This window comes from Malus domestica, chromosome 09 (assembly GCF_042453785.1).
Source record: "Malus domestica chromosome 09, GDT2T_hap1".
Classification (NCBI taxonomy): Eukaryota; Viridiplantae; Streptophyta; class Magnoliopsida; order Rosales; family Rosaceae; genus Malus; species Malus domestica.
Genome location: NC_091669.1, coordinates 6,647,094 through 6,666,692, shown reverse-complemented (window position 1 = coordinate 6,666,692; position 19,599 = coordinate 6,647,094). Strand labels below are relative to the sequence as shown.

General features: G+C 35.3%; 3 protein-coding genes and 1 pseudogene across 4 annotated transcripts; 3 read left to right on the top strand and 1 right to left on the bottom strand.

The window, feature by feature from the left end:
• The first annotated feature begins 1,864 nt into the window (after positions 1-1,864).
• LOC103442553 (uncharacterized) lies at positions 1,865-2,451 on the top strand. Its single transcript, XM_008381354.4, has one exon. It carries the CDS (start codon positions 1,939-1,941, stop codon positions 2,209-2,211), a length of 273 nt encoding a protein of 90 aa, XP_008379576.1. The 5' UTR covers positions 1,865-1,938; the 3' UTR covers positions 2,212-2,451.
• Positions 2,452-6,919: 4,468 nt separating this feature from the next.
• On the bottom strand, positions 6,920-10,243 carry LOC139198545 (uncharacterized). The gene is made up of 7 exons (XM_070827436.1): positions 10,156-10,243; positions 9,059-9,906; positions 7,976-8,166; positions 7,710-7,885; positions 7,577-7,664; positions 7,382-7,487; positions 6,920-7,279 (listed from the first exon to the last, which is right to left on the bottom strand). The coding sequence occupies exons 1-7, from the start codon at positions 10,241-10,243 to the stop codon at positions 6,920-6,922; spliced, it is 1,857 nt and encodes a 618-aa protein (XP_070683537.1).
• A 2,520-nt stretch (positions 10,244-12,763) lies between these two features.
• LOC103442552 (uncharacterized) lies at positions 12,764-13,445 on the top strand (annotated as a pseudogene).
• Positions 13,446-15,674: 2,229 nt separating this feature from the next.
• LOC103442551 (vesicle-associated protein 4-2-like) lies at positions 15,675-19,164 on the top strand. 2 transcript variants are annotated; one of them, XM_008381352.4, is made up of 8 exons: positions 15,675-15,763; positions 16,233-16,805; positions 17,524-17,594; positions 17,813-17,894; positions 18,021-18,142; positions 18,511-18,588; positions 18,707-18,826; positions 18,939-19,164. In XM_008381352.4, exons 2-8 carry the CDS (start codon positions 16,526-16,528, stop codon positions 18,996-18,998), a joined length of 813 nt encoding a protein of 270 aa, XP_008379574.2. In that variant the 5' UTR covers positions 15,675-15,763; positions 16,233-16,525; the 3' UTR covers positions 18,999-19,164. The 2 variants fall into 2 exon arrangements, with proteins under 2 accessions (XP_008379574.2, XP_008379575.2); XM_008381353.4 differs by lacking the exon at positions 15,675-15,763 and having other exon boundaries at positions 16,224-17,399.
• Positions 19,165-19,599: the final 435 nt, after the last annotated feature.

Genomic DNA, 19,599 nt, shown 5'->3' with positions numbered 1-19,599 from the left:
ATTTATTCTCAAATGCTTCCTCAGATGTGGGAAATTTTCATACCTAACATAATGACAACACAAACAGGGTGGTGTGAAGCATGTGGGACAACCTACTTTGATAGGACGAAAAAAGTTGAGATTCACCATAAAACTAATTGGCAACATAGCGAGCAACCCAGTTTCTTAATTATAAGCATGTGCAAAGTTTATCATTTCACTGATGTGAGACTCTTTTACCTTCACATCCTCACACACCATCTCATTTGTGATGAATTTTGGAGCCAAACATGTGAACAATATGAATTGGGTGACGCAAAACACGTGTTTGTTTTGAAAATTTACCACATGTAAGAGGGCTGTGTGAGGATGTGAAAGTAAAAGAGTTCCACATTGATGAAAGAAAAAACCTTGCAAGGAATTATAAAAGATTGACTTACTTCTCATATTGCCAGTTGATTTTATGATGGAACCTCAATTTTCTTCATGACATCAAAACATATTGAACTACAAACGGAGTCCAACAACTACAAGTGTTCCACGTCTCCCAATTTATTTTAAGGAAAACTAATGAAAAGTAAAAAAAAACTTTAGTTTTAATGAAAAATGACAAATAAATGTGTAGTGAATAGTACCAAGGAAAGGTAAAAATGTTGTTTTTCGTTAAAAATGAACAGTAATGAGAGTGTTTTGTTAAAATTTCCTTTATTTTATCCACATATTTAGCTAGAAAATTCACTACTCTCAAAGTAATTTTTTGAAAAAAAATTAATATATTGCTACAACGGATTTGTCACTCTCATGACACACTTATGTACCCATAATCGGAATCAATTTACGGAATTAGATTTCAATTACAGGATACACCTTTGTTTATGTAATCTTGGAGAATCAAAATACATGTGGGGTCCACACGCATTAAGGAATCCAACTCCTAATTTTGGAGGAATTTGACTCACTACATGAGGAAGGTATTTCAATTCCTTGACACTTTAGGAATCCGAAATAGATTTCTTCTACCAATTATGCCCTCACTTGTTTATTATTATCCCAACATTGCCCTTCATTTGACACTCATTATGCCATCTTTTAATAAATAATTAAAACCTATTTGTATAGATGAATTTTATTATATAAATTTAATTAAGAATTTAATTTAATTAATTAGCATGAAAATAATTTATTTATGTAAGGGCAATTTAGTAATCAACTTAGTTTTCATTCCGATTGAAGGGAATTAGTAAACAACTTATATGGACTCAACATCATTTTTACTCCGATTCCAGATAGTTTTACTAAACAACTTCAACATGAATCTGATTCTGATTCCACCTCATTTCAATTCATTCTTAATCCAATTCATTCTCAATTCAATTCATCTCAATTTGATTACAAATTAGTAAACGTACCCTCAAAGTAATTGGATATAGTTGTTTAGCTGAATAGATTTCCTTATCACCACGTGGAAGGCCCTTTCCTACCATACTTGAGGCTTAGATGGATTTTATAAGGAAAACCGTGGGCTCCTTTGTGTAGTTGGTGGCAATGAGTGTGACGGAAGGAGGCAGATTCTCTGCACTTCTATTTCTCGTGACTTCTGTTTATGTGGTCACAGTTAAATCACGTTAACATATTATATTACTATTCATTTTTGACATATTATCTCTATAAAAAAATAATATAAAATGTTGACATGTTTTAACTGTAACTACACAAAACAGGAAAGCACGGGAGGACACGAAAAATTGAAGGGCAGAGAATCTGCCTCTGTGACGGAAACCCCAAAAATAAACATACCATTGGCCTTACACTCTCTAAACCGCCTCTAGTATTTGGTGGAAATGGCCCACCATTTCTAGTTCCTATATAAAGAGCACTCCATTCGTCTCTCCATCAAACATTTAACATTCACAATCACTAGCAAAAGAATTCAGAATATCAAAGGAGATAAAAGAAATCATGAGTTCATCAAGTGCAAGCAAGGCTATAGTGGCAGCAAGTGTTGGAATTGTGGAGGCACTCAAGGACCAAGGGATTTGCAGATGGAACTCTGCTTTGAGATATGCTGGCCAACAAGCCAAGAGCCAAGTGAGGTCATTTTCTCAGGCCAACAGCAAGCTCTCTTCTCCTTCTTCCTCAGCTCTGAGTAAAGTGAGAGATGAGAAGATGAAGAAATCAGAGGAGTCTTTGAGGATAGTCATGTACCTCAGCTGCTGGGGTCCCAACAACTAATTCATTTGTTCATTCACAAAAACAAAAACAAGAGCTAATTAAGATTGCATGTTTTTGTGTAAGCGGTCGCTGATGGAACACCCCATGAAGGGCTTCTTGAGTTATTAGCACAGGCAATCGTTTGAGATCGTAAGATGCAGGCACTTGATGTCTGCTCGGTCGTGGCAAATTGATGTAAATTTTGATATGTTATGACAATTGCAATATGAATTACCACACATATATGTGTATTTCTGAGAATTGTTGCCTTGAGATATTGAGTTGAATTAGGAATTTCTTATGGAATTTGAAGTTTAATTAAATATTGCTCTCACAAAAATTGTGCTACGATGGATTGACAAAAGCGCCTATTATACTCACTTTCCTTGAAATGTAGGTGATTTCAGTTTGAGACAAAACTCTATGTATCTAACCTGTTAACTCTATTATTTGGGTTTAATTTTTCAAGTTTTGTATACTTATTTATCTGAAGGAGTTAATTGATTCAAAGAATCAGAAACATCCAACTATGCCAAAAGATAAGGGAGCAAAAACATCCCATTAGACCAAAGGAAAAGAAATAGAAACATTCAAGTCTGAAACTAGGATAGATGAGATCCCATTCAATCCACCAAACCGACTGATCCAATCTGATTCAATCCGATTTTAAATGGTTTTGAAAATTTTAAAGTATTACTTGAAGAGTAATGATACACTCACAATACCACTACTACAAAAGGGGATATTACTGTCGGATTAAAAACGACAGGAAAAACCCCTTACTATCGGATTATTGGGCAAATCCGACATTAAATCGTGCAATGTCGGATATAGGAACCGACACCATGAAGCAAAGTAAATAAAATAAAAAGGAACAAAGGCGTCGCTTAAAAGCGACATTACGACTGACGTCGCTTACGACTAATGTCGGTTTGAACCGACATCAAATAGTAAATAAATAATTATAATATCACACTTGGTGTCGCTTCCAACTGACATCAATTGAGTTAAAATAATAAAATACGCAAGTTAACGTCGATTACAAGCAACACTACACATATTAAAAATAAAAAAATTTACACATCCTCACGTCAGATTGTAATTGTTATATTTTGACATATTTTTTCAAGTCTTCACGTCAGTTTTTAATTAATAACAATTACAAAAAATTATATGAAAATAATTCCAACCAATATATCATTTATAGGCCAAGTCTTAGTCAACCATTAACAAAAACTCATAACAAATATTTTATATTTCAAATAACATACAAAAACTCATCCCTCATAACAAACACCAAATTTGACATTACAAATACAACATACAAAAAACAGAAATAGAAACTATAAACGCTAGCACAAGTGTCATACATATCCGACAAGAAAACGAACCACACTATTCAGCGGAACCAGAGCCTGAATGTGACCCCGTTCCTTCTCGAGTTCCTTCTCAAGATGCTTGTTGAGATCCTCCTTGTGATCTAATAAACCTCGTCATGTCCACATCTAAAGGACCACCTGCAAGCATGCCAGAAAAACCTCCAATTGGAACATCCAGGCAAATCCCATCATGAGAAGCCATATTGGGTCGATATACAAGCATTTGATATGGCGGCTACTGCTGCATGTATGCCATGGGCTGTGTCAGATACATCGGATATGGAGGTTGCTGATTATAGCCTGTATACGGATATATAGGTGCACCAGAAGGCTGATTTTAAGGTGACTGTTGGGTTCCTTATGGGTATGGATATGGAGGAGGAGGCTGACCCTGGCCTGATTGTTGGGTTCCCTGGCTATACGGTGGTATCAGTTGAATTTTTTGCAGTAACAACTTAAACAGCTGATTCTATTCATGCTGCTGGCTGCGTGTTTCTGCAAGCATAAATTCTAGATATGCCATCTGTTTAGAATGAGCTTCTTCCTTCCTTTTCAATTCATTGTTCTCGGTCAACAACACTGCCACTGAACTCTTGGATGATCTTCTGGAAGAATTAGAAGAAGTTGAGGAAGATGCATATAACACCATATCCGGAGTCACCCCATGTCCATACCCTCGTACTCTATTATGACGCTCAGGACCCATCATCTTCACATAAACCTGGGTCCTAAGCTCATCACCATCATCATGCCCAGACTCAATCATAGTTTGAATATTCCCCTCCATATTATCTTGCAATAAAATTTTTAAAAATAAGAATTCAACTATAGATAATAAAATTTAATAACAATGATATACTACAAAAAAAAAAAATCAATTACCCCAGTGTGCTCCGATGTTTCATCAATCCAAGTGCAATCCTTTCGAGTATGACAGTGACGAAAAAACGAAACAGGATCAGCCTCCTTGCCATGCTTTTTCCGCTATAATTATAAGTCAACAAAAAAAAAGAACAATTTTCACCAACCATCAAATTATAAATAAATTTCTACCAATAATATATTAAATTTAAAAATATCTACAATTCTTGAAAATGAACAACCCTTACAAGTTCTGCCCTAACTTTTGCATAAAACTTTGCACCAGTTGTGTGGTTCATCGTTTTCAACCGCCGATTATACTTATTTTTTGCAGCAATCTCCTAGAAAAAAATAATTTATTAAACACATTACAAACTTTAATAAAATAAATAATAAAAAGTTTACCTTCGTTTTTTCTTTGTTCCAGTAGGAGACCAATGCAGCCCACTGTTGAGGATCCACATTAGGAGGAGTTATCTGGTACTCCTCCACTGGTTTACCAGTATAATATTTTTTTTTCAATTTATTTCTATACTCCTTATGCGCATGCTCCGCAATATGAAGTGTCATGTGCCGGATCATTGGCATTTTCGCCATATCCTCTTCTTGAAAAATAATAGTTTCCTATACGCATAAAAAAAATTCAAGCAAATTAATTATTACTACAAACATTGACTAATTATACTCTCTTCTAGTAACAAAAAAATAATTCTACCTTTATTCTTATCCAAAAAGCTTCTCTGTGATCTTCCTTGATTTGACTCCAATCACTCACCAACGGCATATGTCTAAAATCTCTTACCTCTGCCGCTACATGTTTTGAAAATGCACTGGAATTTTCACTAATGCATTTTCTCGACGCATCAAAACAACAAACTTGTTCCTTCCAGTTGAGAATCGACATTCCCCGTCCTCGTTGAGTTGTTCCTTATAAACAAAGAAAAAACAATTAAAAACCATGGACCTAAACAAAAAAACTGAAAGTAAAAACCATAATAAATTAAATATGAACAACCTTCAACTTCTTCCTCTTTGAAATGGGGTTCGTCAGCATGTTCATCTTCAAAATGATCCATAACAAAACAATTTGTTGCAAGAAGTAAAAAACTAAAAAGTGAAATGAGAGAAGAAGTGGAAAAACGGACGAAATTGGGAGGGATATGGACAAACTGAATTTTGGGAAGAAAAGAAAGTGCGGGCGAAATGGGGGGGGGGGGAAGAAGGGGATTAAATATGGATGCTAACATGGCGTCGGTTAAAACTGACATTAAACCACTGACGTCGCTTTAACACCTACTGGTGTCGAAATAATTGAGTCAGTGTCAGTTTAAACCGACAATACCACTGATACATTTACTGATAAAATTAAACTCACCTACTTCTAACAAAATTTAATGAAATAAACGTTGCGTCGGTTTAGCTACACTTGGTGTCGGTTCAAACCGACACCATCACTGACACAGTTACTACTACAATTAAATCTAGACTTCTGACAAAATTTAATCAACTAGCGACAACATCGCTTTAGCTTAATTTGGTGTCGGTTTACACCGACACCACCACTGACACATTTACTACCTCTACACACTTCTGACAAAAGTTTTTAAACCAGTGTCGCTTTAATTAAACTTCGTGTCGGTTTAAACCGACACCATCACAAACACATTTACTGCTGCATCTAATCAGACAACAACTTTCTAACATAGTTATTTGAAATTTACATGGCGTCACTTTAGTTAATCTGGATGTCGCTTAAAATCGACACTATTGTCTGACAAGCTTTAATGATGTGGTCGTTGCATCAGTTTAGTTATATTTAGTGTTAGTTTAAACCGACACTACAACTGACACACTTTATTGCCACATTAAATCATACAGCCGCTTTCTGACCCACTTCACTTACGAAGTGACTAATTGAAAGCGGTCTTCCCAAGTCCACTTCACGTCGGTTTTAGCCGACACTACCTCACCCATGCCGTCACCTAAAAGCAATAGCAAAATAGTTTTAAAAAAAATGTTTAACCCATAAAAAATAAATATCGAGTTTTTTTTTTTTTTTTGTTATCTCATATAACATTTTAAGATTTTAATAAATAAAATTGAACTTAAACCATATACGTAATAGAAAACAAAAATATTGTCTAATTAATACTTAAAACACATAAAATAGTTACTATATTTATTCCATGTCTTCATCTGTCGTGTCGTCGTCGGCATTGTCATTACTAGCAAACTGGGTAGGCAACGGTAATGATTCATGAAAATGAGTCTCTTCCACGCCAACCCTTGTATGGAAATTTTCATGGTCAAGTATCTGATCATCCAAATTTGGTACCCCATAATCTTCAATTGCATCACTATCCTCTAATATGTCAAACAAATCCCTTGGCTACGTTCAAACAACTACGTGCCAATCTTTTTCAATTGTGTCCTCGACGTAAAATGCTTGTAATGCTAATATGAAAGGATCCTTTTTAAATCCTAATCGACTAAAGTTCACCATAGTAAGTCTTCATTCCTCGTGGACTTTCACTATTAACCCATTCGCACTTAAATAACATCACAGCTCGACCCCTATCTCCTGGCTCAGCATGACCACAATATTTAACTTCGAACATATCTACAACTCTACCATAACAATTCACTTGCCCAATTGCACCAAGAACATTTGCGGGTACAAAGATACCACAATTTTGATTCTTATGCTTGTCATCCTCAGATTTTATACGAAATCTGAACACATGAACAATGTGACTTTTATATCTACTCACAACCTTGCTAGGATAATTAGCTAGCCAACGCAAGTCTTGAGATATCAACGTGTCATTAGGATGACATCTTGAATTCATCTGTAATAAAAATGATGATAAAAGTTGACATGATAACTATAATCATGTTATAATTAAAATGTAAAAATATAAATAAATAATGTGATTGTTGTATCAACTCACATGTTGCTTGAACCATTCTGGAAATTCTTTCTTGCTTAGCTCCTGAATTTGTCGCATAGTTAACCTTTCTTGACGATGTTTCATTTTCAAGAATTCTTCATGTTGCCTGGGCATTTATATCCAAATTTAGATAATTAATTTTTCAAAGTTAAGAAAACCAATAAAACATTAAGACATGAGATTAAACGTTCTTACCTTCTAAATCGGTGAACTTCATCACAATTATTTAGAATGTATCTATGGCACTGATCAAGAACATTTAGATCGAGCTCCACATTTTCTCCTGAACCCATATAACATCATTTGGAGTAAAAAATTGATAACCCACCATACACTCCATGTCCAATACCATCTTCATTTCGGCCTTTACGGGTGCGACGAGACTCGACATCTCTAAGATACATGGAACAGAAGGACAAACACTCATCCACCAAATATGCTTCAGCAATAAAACCTTTAGGACGACCCTTATTATGAACATAGTGATTCAACGTTTGCAAATACCTACAATTATAAACGAAACACAAATTATTATAATTATAAATTAAAGCTATGACTACAATTGTAAAAAATTTATAAAAATTTATTAACTACCGTTCAATTGGATACATCCATCTATATTGAACAAGTCCTGCAAGAGCTGCTTCATCTGCCAAGTGAACTAAAAGGTACACCATTATATCAAAAAATGCAGGAGGGAATATTTCTTCAAGTTGACATAATGTCAAGGCAATTCTTGAATTCAGTTGCTTGAATCCTTCCTCAAACTCTTTCTTACTACACAACTGTTTGAAAATTGCACTCAACTCTAATAATACCATAGTAACAGCTTTAGGAAAAATCAGGCGTATTGCGAACGGGAGTAACAGCTACATTAAAACATGGCAATCGTGACTTTTCAACCCATGTATTTTTCGTTCATTCACATGCACACATCTCGATAATTTTGAAGAATATCCATCGGGGACCCGAATGGTAGACAACAGTTTGCAAAACATAGTTTTTTCTTCTCTTTTCAACGTGAACAATGCTGGAGGTAGAAATGTTCTACTTCTTTCTCTACATGGGTGTTAACTACGTCTTATGTTCAAGACTTCAGGATCTGCACGTGCAGCCAATCCATCTTTAGACTTTTCTATATCTAGCAATGTTCCCACCACACTGTCACATATATTTTTCTCGATATGCATAACATCGAGATTGTGTCTAATCAACAGATGCCTCCAATAAGGTAGTTCATAAAAAAATAAATTTCTTCTTCCACTGACTGTTACTACTTGTACTGCCCGAAGTTCTTTTTCTGCGTTGCCCAATAGAAGCATCTTTCTTTGGTTTTCCAAAAGTAAATCTCAATGTAGAAAGTTCTTGGAGACATTGTAAACCAGTCCACTACCTTGGTGCACTGTAGTGCTCTCGAAGACCATTAATATTCATGGTTTGCCTTCGAAACCTATGATTATCTTAAAGAAAACATCGATGCCCCATATAACAAATCTTACGACTCGCCGACAAGTAAATAGATTCTTTATCATGCATGCAATGAGGACAAGCTTTATAGCCATGTGTACTCCATCTTGACAACATTCCATAAGCTGGAAAATCATTTATAGTCCATAAGACGGCAACCTTCATTGTAAAACTTTGGTTGGAATATGCACCATAAGTGGGAGTGCCCACCTCCCACAACTCATTCAACTCGTCAATCAGTGGACGCATGTATACATCAATCTCTTTACCAGGACTGCGCGGTCCTGGTATTAAAAGAGACAACAACAAATTTGGTTGCTTTATGCATATCCAGGGCGGCAAATTGTAAACAGAAAGCACCACATGCCATGTGCTATGGTCATGCCTCATTTTCCAAAAAGGATTAAATCCATCACTGGCCAACCCTAATCTGACATTTCGAATTTCTGACTCAAAATCCGGATATAAATTATCCAAATGCTTCCATTCTGGAGAATCTGAATGATGCCTCATAAACTCATCCTTAGGACATTCAGTTGCGTGCCACCTCATATGTTCAACAGTATACTTCGACATAAAAAATTGTTGCAATCGTGGTTTTAAAGGAAAATACCACATAACCTTAGCTGCGATTTTTTTTCTTGAGCTATCCTCTGTGTTGGTAATTTTATATCTTGATTCACCACAAACCGAGCACACGGTCAACTCCAAAGTATCTTTCCAATAGATCATGCAATCATTGGGACATGCATCAATTTTCACATACGTCAGACCCAAGTCATTTATAAGTTTTTTTGCATTATAACAGGAATCAGGCAAACAATCCCCTTTAGGCAACATTCTTTTAATTAACTCCAGTAAAGTGGTGAACATCTCGTCTTGCATTCCCGCTAAACACTTGATCTGATACAGTCTTACAACTGCTTCCAATTTCTTAAACTCTTTACATCCTGGCCACAAATCTTGATCTGCCTCTTCAAGCAACCTAAAAAAAGTCTCCTCCTCTTCTGGACGCCTTTCCCCAATAAGGGGTTCAGTAGACGGCGCAACACCTTCTTCTGTTAATGGTTAGACAAATACATCATTAAGAAAATCATGCATACCAGCCACCTCATCTCCTGTTTCTTCTTCTCCGATTGCCACATTTTGCTCTCCAATATTTTTCTCACCATGATGTCACCACCAAGTGTTTTTATAATCTTTATCCGTATCATACAATATGAGATGTTCAATAACAGTGTTCCTAACAAAAGTATATCGATTACAACATCTTTTGTAAGGACATCTAAACTTATCAGGGCCAACACCATTTGCAACTGCTTGATCCAAAAACAAATTAATTCTAGCTATATAAGCTTCCAAATTTCGAGCTATCGTCAACCAACTCATGTCCATGTTTTACCGCTTTACGAGGGCAAAATATTACGTTGACACTAAGATGCCTACAATCTTTCAATCCCTATCATGTAGGCATAACTATTAGAATTTTCAATTTCTATCTTTCAACCCTCGAACTCTATCACGATTGCAATCTTTTAATTTTGAGCACCTATTATAGTAAAAACAAATTAAAATAACAACAAAAAGTTATCAAAATTATGCTCATCTAATCCATTCTAGTAAATAACAACCAAAAGTTATCAAAGTTATCAAAATAACAACAAAAACAAATTAAAATAACAATTAGAGTGCAAAACAAATTAATTTAACATAATATATTCTTATATTACTAAATATTATAAGTTTATGTTATATTTAATATGTCAATTTCACATAAATGCTTATAAATATTATTCATTTCCCTTTTCTCATAACAATTCAAGTGACAAAATTAATTAATTCGACTAAATATTTATTAATTTAACAAAAATAGTATAAATTTATCTAAGTACTTAAATTAGAACTTTTAAATAAATAAACTTGTGTATTATACAATATAAAAATTAAGGAATTTAGTGATAGAAACCCGAATTATGGAAGAATTCCGTCGTCGATCAAATCTTTATGTACTTAACCAGCTCAAATAAATTTCCTACAAAAATAAATTGTAAATAAAAATTAAACATAAGTGGAGAAAATAAAAATATTAGAAGTAAGAAAAACTTACTGTTGTGAAGAAGGAACAAATGAAGTTGGAAAAACAAATAAGAAAGGTGCAAGAGAGAACACGGGATGGTTTAAAGTTGGAAGAACAAAGGTGCAAGAGAGAACACGGGAGGGTTTGAAGTTGGAAGAACAAAGGTGCAAGAGAGAACACGGGAGGGTTTGAAATTGGAAGAACGAATAAGAAAAATGCAAGAGTGGAAGAAGACAACACGGGGGGAAAGTATATAAAGACAATTATTCTGTCGCTTACAACCGACACCGGATTTTAAAATATTTAAAAAAACTAAAATCTATGTCGCTAAGAACCGACGCAAGCTTTAAAATATTTAAAAAAATAAGGACAAGTTTGCGTCGGTTAAAATCGACGTGTCCCTGACAGTCTTGATAGTCGCAGCATGCGGCCTCGAAATAGGCCAAGTTTGCGTCGGTTTAAACTGACGTGAGCCTGATGTGGCGTCGAAATAAGGAAGCTTTTGCAACCCTGATTGAAAAGCTCTCCTACTTTATGTCACTTAAAAGCGACACCAGTATTTAAAAATATTAAAATGTATGTTTACGTCGGTTTAAAAACGACACTATTATTTAAAAATATTAAAATGTATGTTTACGTCGATTTAAAAGCGACACCAGTATTTAAAAATATTAAAATGTATGTTTACGTCGGATTAAAAGCGACGCCATTATTTAAAAATATTAAAATGTACGTTTAAGTCGGTTTAAAAGCGACACTAGTACTTTATGACGCTTATAAGCGACAGTAAATCCGACGTCATGTTCAGTTAGTGTCGCAACTGTCTTATTCGCCACTATATTAAATTAAATCGACACCATCTACTGACACTATAAGACCATTTTGTAGTAGTGTACATGTGTGTCCTATCTCTATTGGAGACGATTCAAATAATAGTATAAAATATGTGGCAAGAGAATCCTATTTCTATTATAGACGATATAAATAATGTCATAAAATATGTGATAAGACTAACATTTTTGTTACTTGGATCCCTAAATATCTAAACCAATATGATTGAATCGGATGACGACCTACATGATTGGATTGGATTTGATGACTTTATTAGTGAGAATCCAGTCCAATCCAATAGTTTGTTTTATGCTTTTATCCTTTGTAGGTATTTGGTATAACTCTCAAATCTCAATATTTTCTATGAATCATTCTTTTAAAAATAGGAAAATTGTTAGGAGTAATATTGGAAAAAAAAAAAACATGTACTTATAAAGATTGGAATTATTTTTTATATTGTCAAATGGATAATATTAGAGATATTAAAATTTTAAATTAAATTTGCAAACTAAATTATGTGTTACCAATAAGAAATGTAATGTAGTCAACACTTAAGTAATAATTGAATCATCAATGACCATATCATTTTGTTTACGAAATTTAGTCTTCCTAACATTATCCTTATCAAATTAGTTTAATAACAGAAACTTCAACTTCCTTTGAAAATGAGATCTCTAATTTTAAAAATGGTATCGCATCCACACACCCATTTTTACTTCTCACATATCTCTCAATTTTCGACCGTCGAATCGAATGAATTGAAAAATATCAATAATAAAAACTTAATAAGAGTGTGAAAGATAAAAATAGATGAGTGAATAATACGTTTCTTTGAAAAAAAAAGTTTGAGTCACTGTTTTAGCTCCATAAATTAAAACAAGGGGATCTCCTCTCCTCAAATGGATTTTATAAAGGAAAACCGTGTGCTTTTGCTTGGTCCTACCCAACCTAATCTTGTTTCCTCTATCAGTGAGTGTGACCAGCTAGTAAAAACCATTGGCTTAATTCCCATGGTTTTCCCCTTTCCCACATTTTATAGGCTTCCACTTTCCTCCTACATTCTTGAACTTTAGTTGAACTGTCACTCCCTTCATATAAAAAGCAACGCCCGCTCAACGGTTTCTTCATCAAATCAAAATTCAGACACATCAACCAAACATCAGTTTTATTTACTTCCAATTTTCCATCAAGATTATTGTGTTAAAAATATATACAGACAGTATGACTAGTTCATCAGTTGCAGCAAGGAGAGGTTGGGTAGTGGCAGCAAGTGTTGGGAGTTGTGGAGGCCTTGAAAGACCAAGGGATCTGCAGGTGGAATTACACCATGAGATTACTGCAGCAGCATGCCAAGAACCAACTTGGGTCGTTTTCTCAGGCCAACAAGTTCTCTTCCTCATCTTCTGTTTTGGTCTCAAGTTTTAGACAAGATAAGGTAAAGCAGTCTGAAGAATCTCTGAGGAAAGTCATGTACCTCAGCTGCTGGGGTCCCAATTGATCATTCATTCGGCCACTCTTCAATTTGTAGTTAAGCAAGAACTCGCAGGCCATTTGATCGAACAAGTTGTAGACCGTAGCCTGAAGGAATTGTAACTTTTCACAACAAAATGTTAAATCTAGATCTTTGAGATCTCTGTAATTAATGTATTTACAAATTAATATATGAGAACTAATTTGTGATGCGATCAACATTAACTTAGCCCCTTTTTTTCTCTCTTTGGATTACATATATTCCTTTCCCTTCCAATTTCATTGGTGAACCAAAGTATTTTAATCGACATAGCAGTCAACAAGTCCCCGTCCACCAAATTAGCCATAGATTCAATTAGTTTCTTCTCTTAAATGAGGATATAACTTCTGTGTTGAATAACTAGTATGTATCGATATGTTAGCTCTTGGATTGTGGGGCAACAGTTGGAGTTGTGGAAGCCCTGAAAGACCAAGGGGTATGCAGGTGGAACGACTCCATAACACTGATGCACCAACATGCCAAGAACCATCTGACCAGGTTGTTTTCTCAGGCCAAGGAGCTGTATCCTTCTCCTTCTGCTGCTTCTAGGGTTTAAAGCACAATCATGAGAGAAGAGAAAGCAAAGCCGTCAGAGGAGTCTATGAGGAAAGTTATGTATCTTAATTCTTGGGTTCCCAACTGAGACCCAATTAAATTCAGCTTAAGTCATTGTAATTTGTACCTACTTTGGAAACATCTTATGTCGGCACATTAATCTTTATTATCAATTAATTAAGAAAGGGAGGAGAACTTCGTTACAGAATACAAAGGTCGGAGATTCATCCCCGAAATATAATTTTTGGAAAAACTATTTTTGTTCACGTACCCATCAATTACTCATTGGATGAGTTTAATCTATCTACTATAAAAATTACAAAATTTAAACTTATGTAACAATAATTCAATTAGCGAGCAAAAATGTACTATTAATTTTTTGAATCGTACCTCACCTCGCTTGTGCTAGAAAATGATTATCTCTTACCCCAAGATTATTTTCAGGTTTGTGCAAATTGTAGAGTAGAGCTGTAGAGGGCAGTCTGCTCTTAGCCTCTTACAAATATTGTTACCATAGAACTTATTGGGGATGAAAGATGAAAATTTAGGCAAATAAAGATCCCTGCAGAGCTACCAACATGTAGTAATTAACAACATGATCGACGCCACTGTCTACACAAGTGGGAGAATCTTCTTCAGAAAAAAAAAAATGGTGTCAAAGAAGAAGGGGACTATGAAGCAATCAGAAGAACCACTTGGACTAATAATGTACTTGAGTTGTTGGGGACCCAACTGAGCTGGAAAGATCCTATTCCTGCCCACTCCCATGTTTATGAAATCATTATCAAGCGTTATGTATGTTGTGTGTTTTTGGTCTCATTATATCCTTTTAATTTGTTCAGAATGATGAAATCACATTTTCCTTAGAGTTTGACACATAGAAAAGCAAATAATTAAAGGAAAACTAATGAAAATGGCTTGAAAACTTTAAGTTTTAACGATAAGGACAAAATAAAGGGTAAAGTGAATAGTACTAGGTTTGACTTTTTAATGTAAAAATGTGGTTTTTCATTAAAGTGAATAATACCGCGGGTTTTTTGTTAAAACTCCCAATAATTAATTGAATGTCATCTCTAACAAAAATAAAACAATAAAACTTTGAATTCTAATTAACATAGTCCTATTATTATGTGAAACTAATCATCCGATTATTTGATACTATATACATTAGTTATGTGCCCTTTAAATTTTAATTACCTGTCGTGTTCGCAATTTTTGTATAAACATTAGTGTGTACTATCAAAATATAAACATGCATCGAGTGATTTTGAAGTCGGGGATTAGATTGATGTGTATAACATAATTTAGAGAGACACCCTTCAATATTAAGATTCACTTGTCAATTAATGATCTAAGTAAGGATCGATCATGAAATTAGAGCATGCAATTATGTAGCTGCATCTTATACGGTAGTGCTCCAATCTCCAAGCAATAAGCCTCCTTGGGTTGATCAAGTGAACAGTACAGCGGACTTTTCGTTAAAACTCTCTTATATATATATATGCATTGTAAGAAAAATAAAGGGAACAGAAGTAACTTTACGCAAAAGCTGTTTGAACTTTGTAATTTTCCCAAGTGAAAAATGGCAGGTCCAAAACTATGGTGTATGAAATATGATTTCATTGATTTGGGACGTGGGAAAAAGATGAGATGCCTTTCACAAGAAGGAGGGCCACATCGGAATATCACTGGAGTTGCTGATTGCAGGGTCGTTATCTTTGACGGCACCACTATAGGAGAACATGTTCTAATGCCCTAAACATCATTACCTATTTTAATTATGGTCTCATGCGATTGATCCGGTCTTTTTAAAACAAAAGTAGAATGACAAAAGAATAAAAAGAGAGACGAAAGGAAAAAGAAATCGCAGGAAGATTTGAAAGAAAGTTTGGATTTGGTGCATGTCATATCCGAAGCTATAGTTCTTCCACCACTGATTTGGGTATTCTTCCTATAGCTGTCAATTTTCTGTTTGGAAATTAATACCAAGCTATCGATTATTGTTTGGTAATTAAACTGTACTATGATATTTGACCAAACGATTTCTAAACTGTTCCAATGTTTAGGAAGACAATTGTACTTAGACGTAAGAGGGTATGGACATTAATGAAATTGATTGACCTTGTTCAGATGTGTTGATATTTTCGGATTTTGTAGCTTTAGCGTTCATCACATTACATCTGTAGTCATGTAATAAGAAATATATAATTGGTGGCAACTATGCTCTTATAGACTATAGTCCAATAATTTTAATGCAGATTTTGGCATAGTCACTCAACTAAAATTGGAATTCCCTCTCATTGGTTTAAATCGGACTACGACGTTACTTGAATCAAAAATATAAGTTCAATAGTTTGAATGAAATTGAAATGTATAAGTGCCCATAATATGTTTTTAAACTTGATCCTCAGCTGCCAACTGCCAGCCAACAACAACAGAACAGATTGGAGTGAGTAAAAGTAACCACCGCCAGTTCCGACAATCCAAAAAGTCCAGAACGAAAGGTCGCATTCATCCGCATTCGGCGTTCGCATTCCATAAAGACCTTTCACAAACGCTACGTACCACCAAAGTCTCAATCTTTCAACTTTCGCCTTCAATCCGCGCAAAACGAAATCTCTCTTTTGACTGTTTTACCACCATCTCCGGCGAAACCCGTTTGCCTGCGGCACCGCGAAGTGATTTCCGGCGAGTAGGGTCGACAATGGCTGTGGAGGCTGAGAAATCTGGGCCTGACGGGAAGCTTTGGAGTCTGTTCAAAATACCGTTTTGGCAGTCCGGAAACGCCTCTTCGTCTTCCTCTTCGTCATCGTCCTCGTCCTTGTCTTCTATGCATCATAATGTTCACCACCAGCTGGGTCACGAGTCTGCGGCTGAGCGTACGGCTCTTCATTCTGCCAGTACGGTGTCGTATGTGACGAAGTCTTTGCTTCCTGCTCGGAGAAGGCTGCGTCTTGATCCTCCAAATAAGCTATTTTTTCCATGTTTGCCCCTTTTACTTGTCTATATAGTTATCTTTGTTCTTATGTAATAATTCTGATCTAGGTTTTTGTTTTTTTTAGATTGTGTAATTGGTTGCATGCATGATATGTCTGTTTGTGAGCTTAGATTGGTGCTTTGCTAATATAAATGCTTACAAAAAGCCACATTCTTTGTTCTTTGATTTGCTTAAGTTTCATGATTTGTTGATTTCATGAGTTAGACTATAAATGACTTGGGACCGTTTGGGATTTGCTTATATGAGAAATACTTGTGCTTATAAGCACTTTTCTAGAAGTGATTTTGTTTTAAACTCGTAGAACAACTTCGAAGTTTTTTGCCAAAAGTAGTCAGAAATGTTTTAATTGTCACAAAACACTTTTAACCCTTCAAAAATCAGTTCCAAACAAGCCTTACAGTAATTCCAAATGTTTATTGCTGATATGGTCAATTCTTATTGGGGTCTCTATCTATGTCTCATATGCTCTCTTCTTTGGCTTGTTTCTGTTGCATGATGTATCCATCTGTGTGGTTGGGAGTGGATGCATTTAATCTGATCTGGCCTCTTCTCACATTATTAGCTTCACCTAGGATTTCTTGTAAGATTTTCACTCAGAAATATTTGCTATCATTATAAAAGTGTAATGTTGGCTGAGTTCCTTTGCTGGTATATGAATCAAGCTAGATATATTTGGCCTCACAATGTATTTGTTTCGTCCGAAGATGAACCTGGTAAACAGGTCAGGAGTGCAATTGGAATAAAGAACACAAGCAAAACTATTGTAGCTTTCAAGGTATGGATTGAATCCTCTAAGTTCCCCTGTTATGTATTTTACATATCTGAAACTAGTCATATCTAATTGGACAAACTGACCTTTTGACCAGTACTATGATCAAATTCGGTTAACATAGTTTTGAAAATTGTATAGCATTGGATGACAGTATACATCTAGAGTTTTCCTACTATAAATTTGATGCGACTATCTAACTGCTTACGTGTTGATTGCTTTAGTTCCAAACAACTGCACCAAAGAGTTGTTACATGCGTCCTCCTGGGGGTATACTTGCTCCTGGTGAAGGTCTTATTGCAACTGGTAATTCTTACTTCATGATCTTCCATTTTCGGGTTATATTTCACTTCCATATATTTACAATGAATAACATACTTGTTAGTCATATTCTAGTAAGTTCATCGTTGAAAATTGTAATTTTAATGACAGTTTTCAAGTTTGTGGAACCTCCTGAGAACGATGAGAAACCAGCTGTAGACCAGAAGAGCAGGGTTAAGTTCAAGATCATGAGCTTAAAAGTGAAAGGAGATATGGACTATGTGCCAGAACTGGTATAGTTGCAGGCATTTCTTATATAACTTTAACCATATTTAATTACATTGGTTTTCCCCTACATACTTTTACATTCCCTCAAAGATAATATCAGTAAAATGTTTGTCTATAACCTTAGGCGCCATATGTTAATAAGTGAAAATTCAGATGTCATGTACTACATTAGCAAACATTTGGCAGAATTCTAATTCAAGCTTCCTTATAATTTGTTTAGGACATATATATTTCTTCTGCAACAGTTTGATCTCGCAATATCTGATTTATACTTGAAATCTATTGTATATTTTTTATGTTATGACAAGATAGAAACTAGTGTGCATCATAATTCACAGACGTTAAACATTAACTGTGACATGTGTTTATGCAGTTTGATGAGCAGAGGGACCAAGTCGTGGTTGAGCACGTTTTGCGTGTTGTTTTTCTTGACCCTGAGCGCCCTACCCCTGTAAGTAGATAGATACATCTCTAGTTTGTCATTTCTTTCACTATATATACATTTTTTGATTGTCTTAGCTTAGCCTGAGTAATAAGCCTTTTCACTTTCAATTTGTTATTTTATTAAGGCAATGGAAAAACTTGAGCGGCAATTGGCCGAGGCTGAGGCTGCCCTTGAATCACGAAAAAAGCCTCCAGAAGAAGCAGGTCCCCGGATTGTAGGGGAAGGACTTGTCATAGATGAATGGGTAAGGCATTCTCAACACATTTTTGTTTCTTTTGGTAGAATGACGGTGTTGAGCGTTATAGAATTCTTCTTTGTCACATTCTTACTTGTGGTATGTGCGGTTTCCTTTGTAGAAAGAGCGCAGGGAAAGATACCTAGCGCAGCAGCAGGTTGAAGGGGTTGATTCAGTGTAGAGTTGTGTCCCCTTTTGTTTAGACCATTTCTTTCTATAGTGTGGAAGTTTCAATTAATATGTGAAATTGAATGATCGGCTTATTCATGTATGGGAGAAATTTGAATCTCCATCTCCAACCTTATAGCCTGTAGATAGTATAAATGAATGTTTTTATTTTGACAGAAGATATACTCTCTGTTCTGATCTGGCTGGCTGTTTTGCCACATTTTTGTTTTGAGACATGCAACACGAACACCTCTCGATACGGCGAATTTACTGTTTCCTTGCTGAATTTGCAAAAATTATATGCAATTATTTGTGCCATCTTGATTCATATCACTAAAAACTTCATAAAAGTGTGGTTTCTAAACACTTATACAAGTAATTATAATTTGCTATTGCCTAAAGTTGACAGCTTGAAAGAGAGCAATACTGAGGCTGCGCTCCATTTCTTAATTGTATGGAACTAGTGGAAAGTAGGAGTGGGCACGGTTCAGTTCGGTGTTGTTTTGAGTGAAATCGAAACTGAAATCGAAACTTTTTGCGGTTCGGTTCGATGCGGTTTTGAAGCCAAAACCGAAATGAAACCAAACTGTTTAGTTCAGTTTGGTGCGGTTTTA

Bases quoted from the DNA above. Each gene is read 5' to 3' on its own strand.
- LOC103442553 (XM_008381354.4), top strand. From the start codon at position 1,939: ATGAGTTCATCAAGTGCAAGCAAGGCTATAGTGGCAGCAAGTGTTGGA.
- LOC139198545 (XM_070827436.1), bottom strand. From the start codon at position 10,243: ATGGACATGAGTTGGTTGACGATAGCTCGAAATTTGGAAGCTTATATA. The intron at 7,488-7,576 runs GTAAGAACGTTT...ATAAATGCCCAG, and splicing joins GAAGTTCACCGATTTAGAAG to GCAACATGAAGAATTCTTGA. The intron at 7,280-7,381 runs GTGAGTTGATAC...TTTTTATTACAG, and splicing joins CAGAATGGTTCAAGCAACAT to ATGAATTCAAGATGTCATCC.
- LOC103442551 (XM_008381352.4), top strand. From the start codon at position 16,526: ATGGCTGTGGAGGCTGAGAAATCTGGGCCTGACGGGAAGCTTTGGAGT. The intron at 17,895-18,020 runs GTAATTCTTACT...TTTTAATGACAG, and splicing joins TGAAGGTCTTATTGCAACTG to TTTTCAAGTTTGTGGAACCT. The intron at 18,827-18,938 runs GTAAGGCATTCT...TTTCCTTTGTAG, and splicing joins GACTTGTCATAGATGAATGG to AAAGAGCGCAGGGAAAGATA.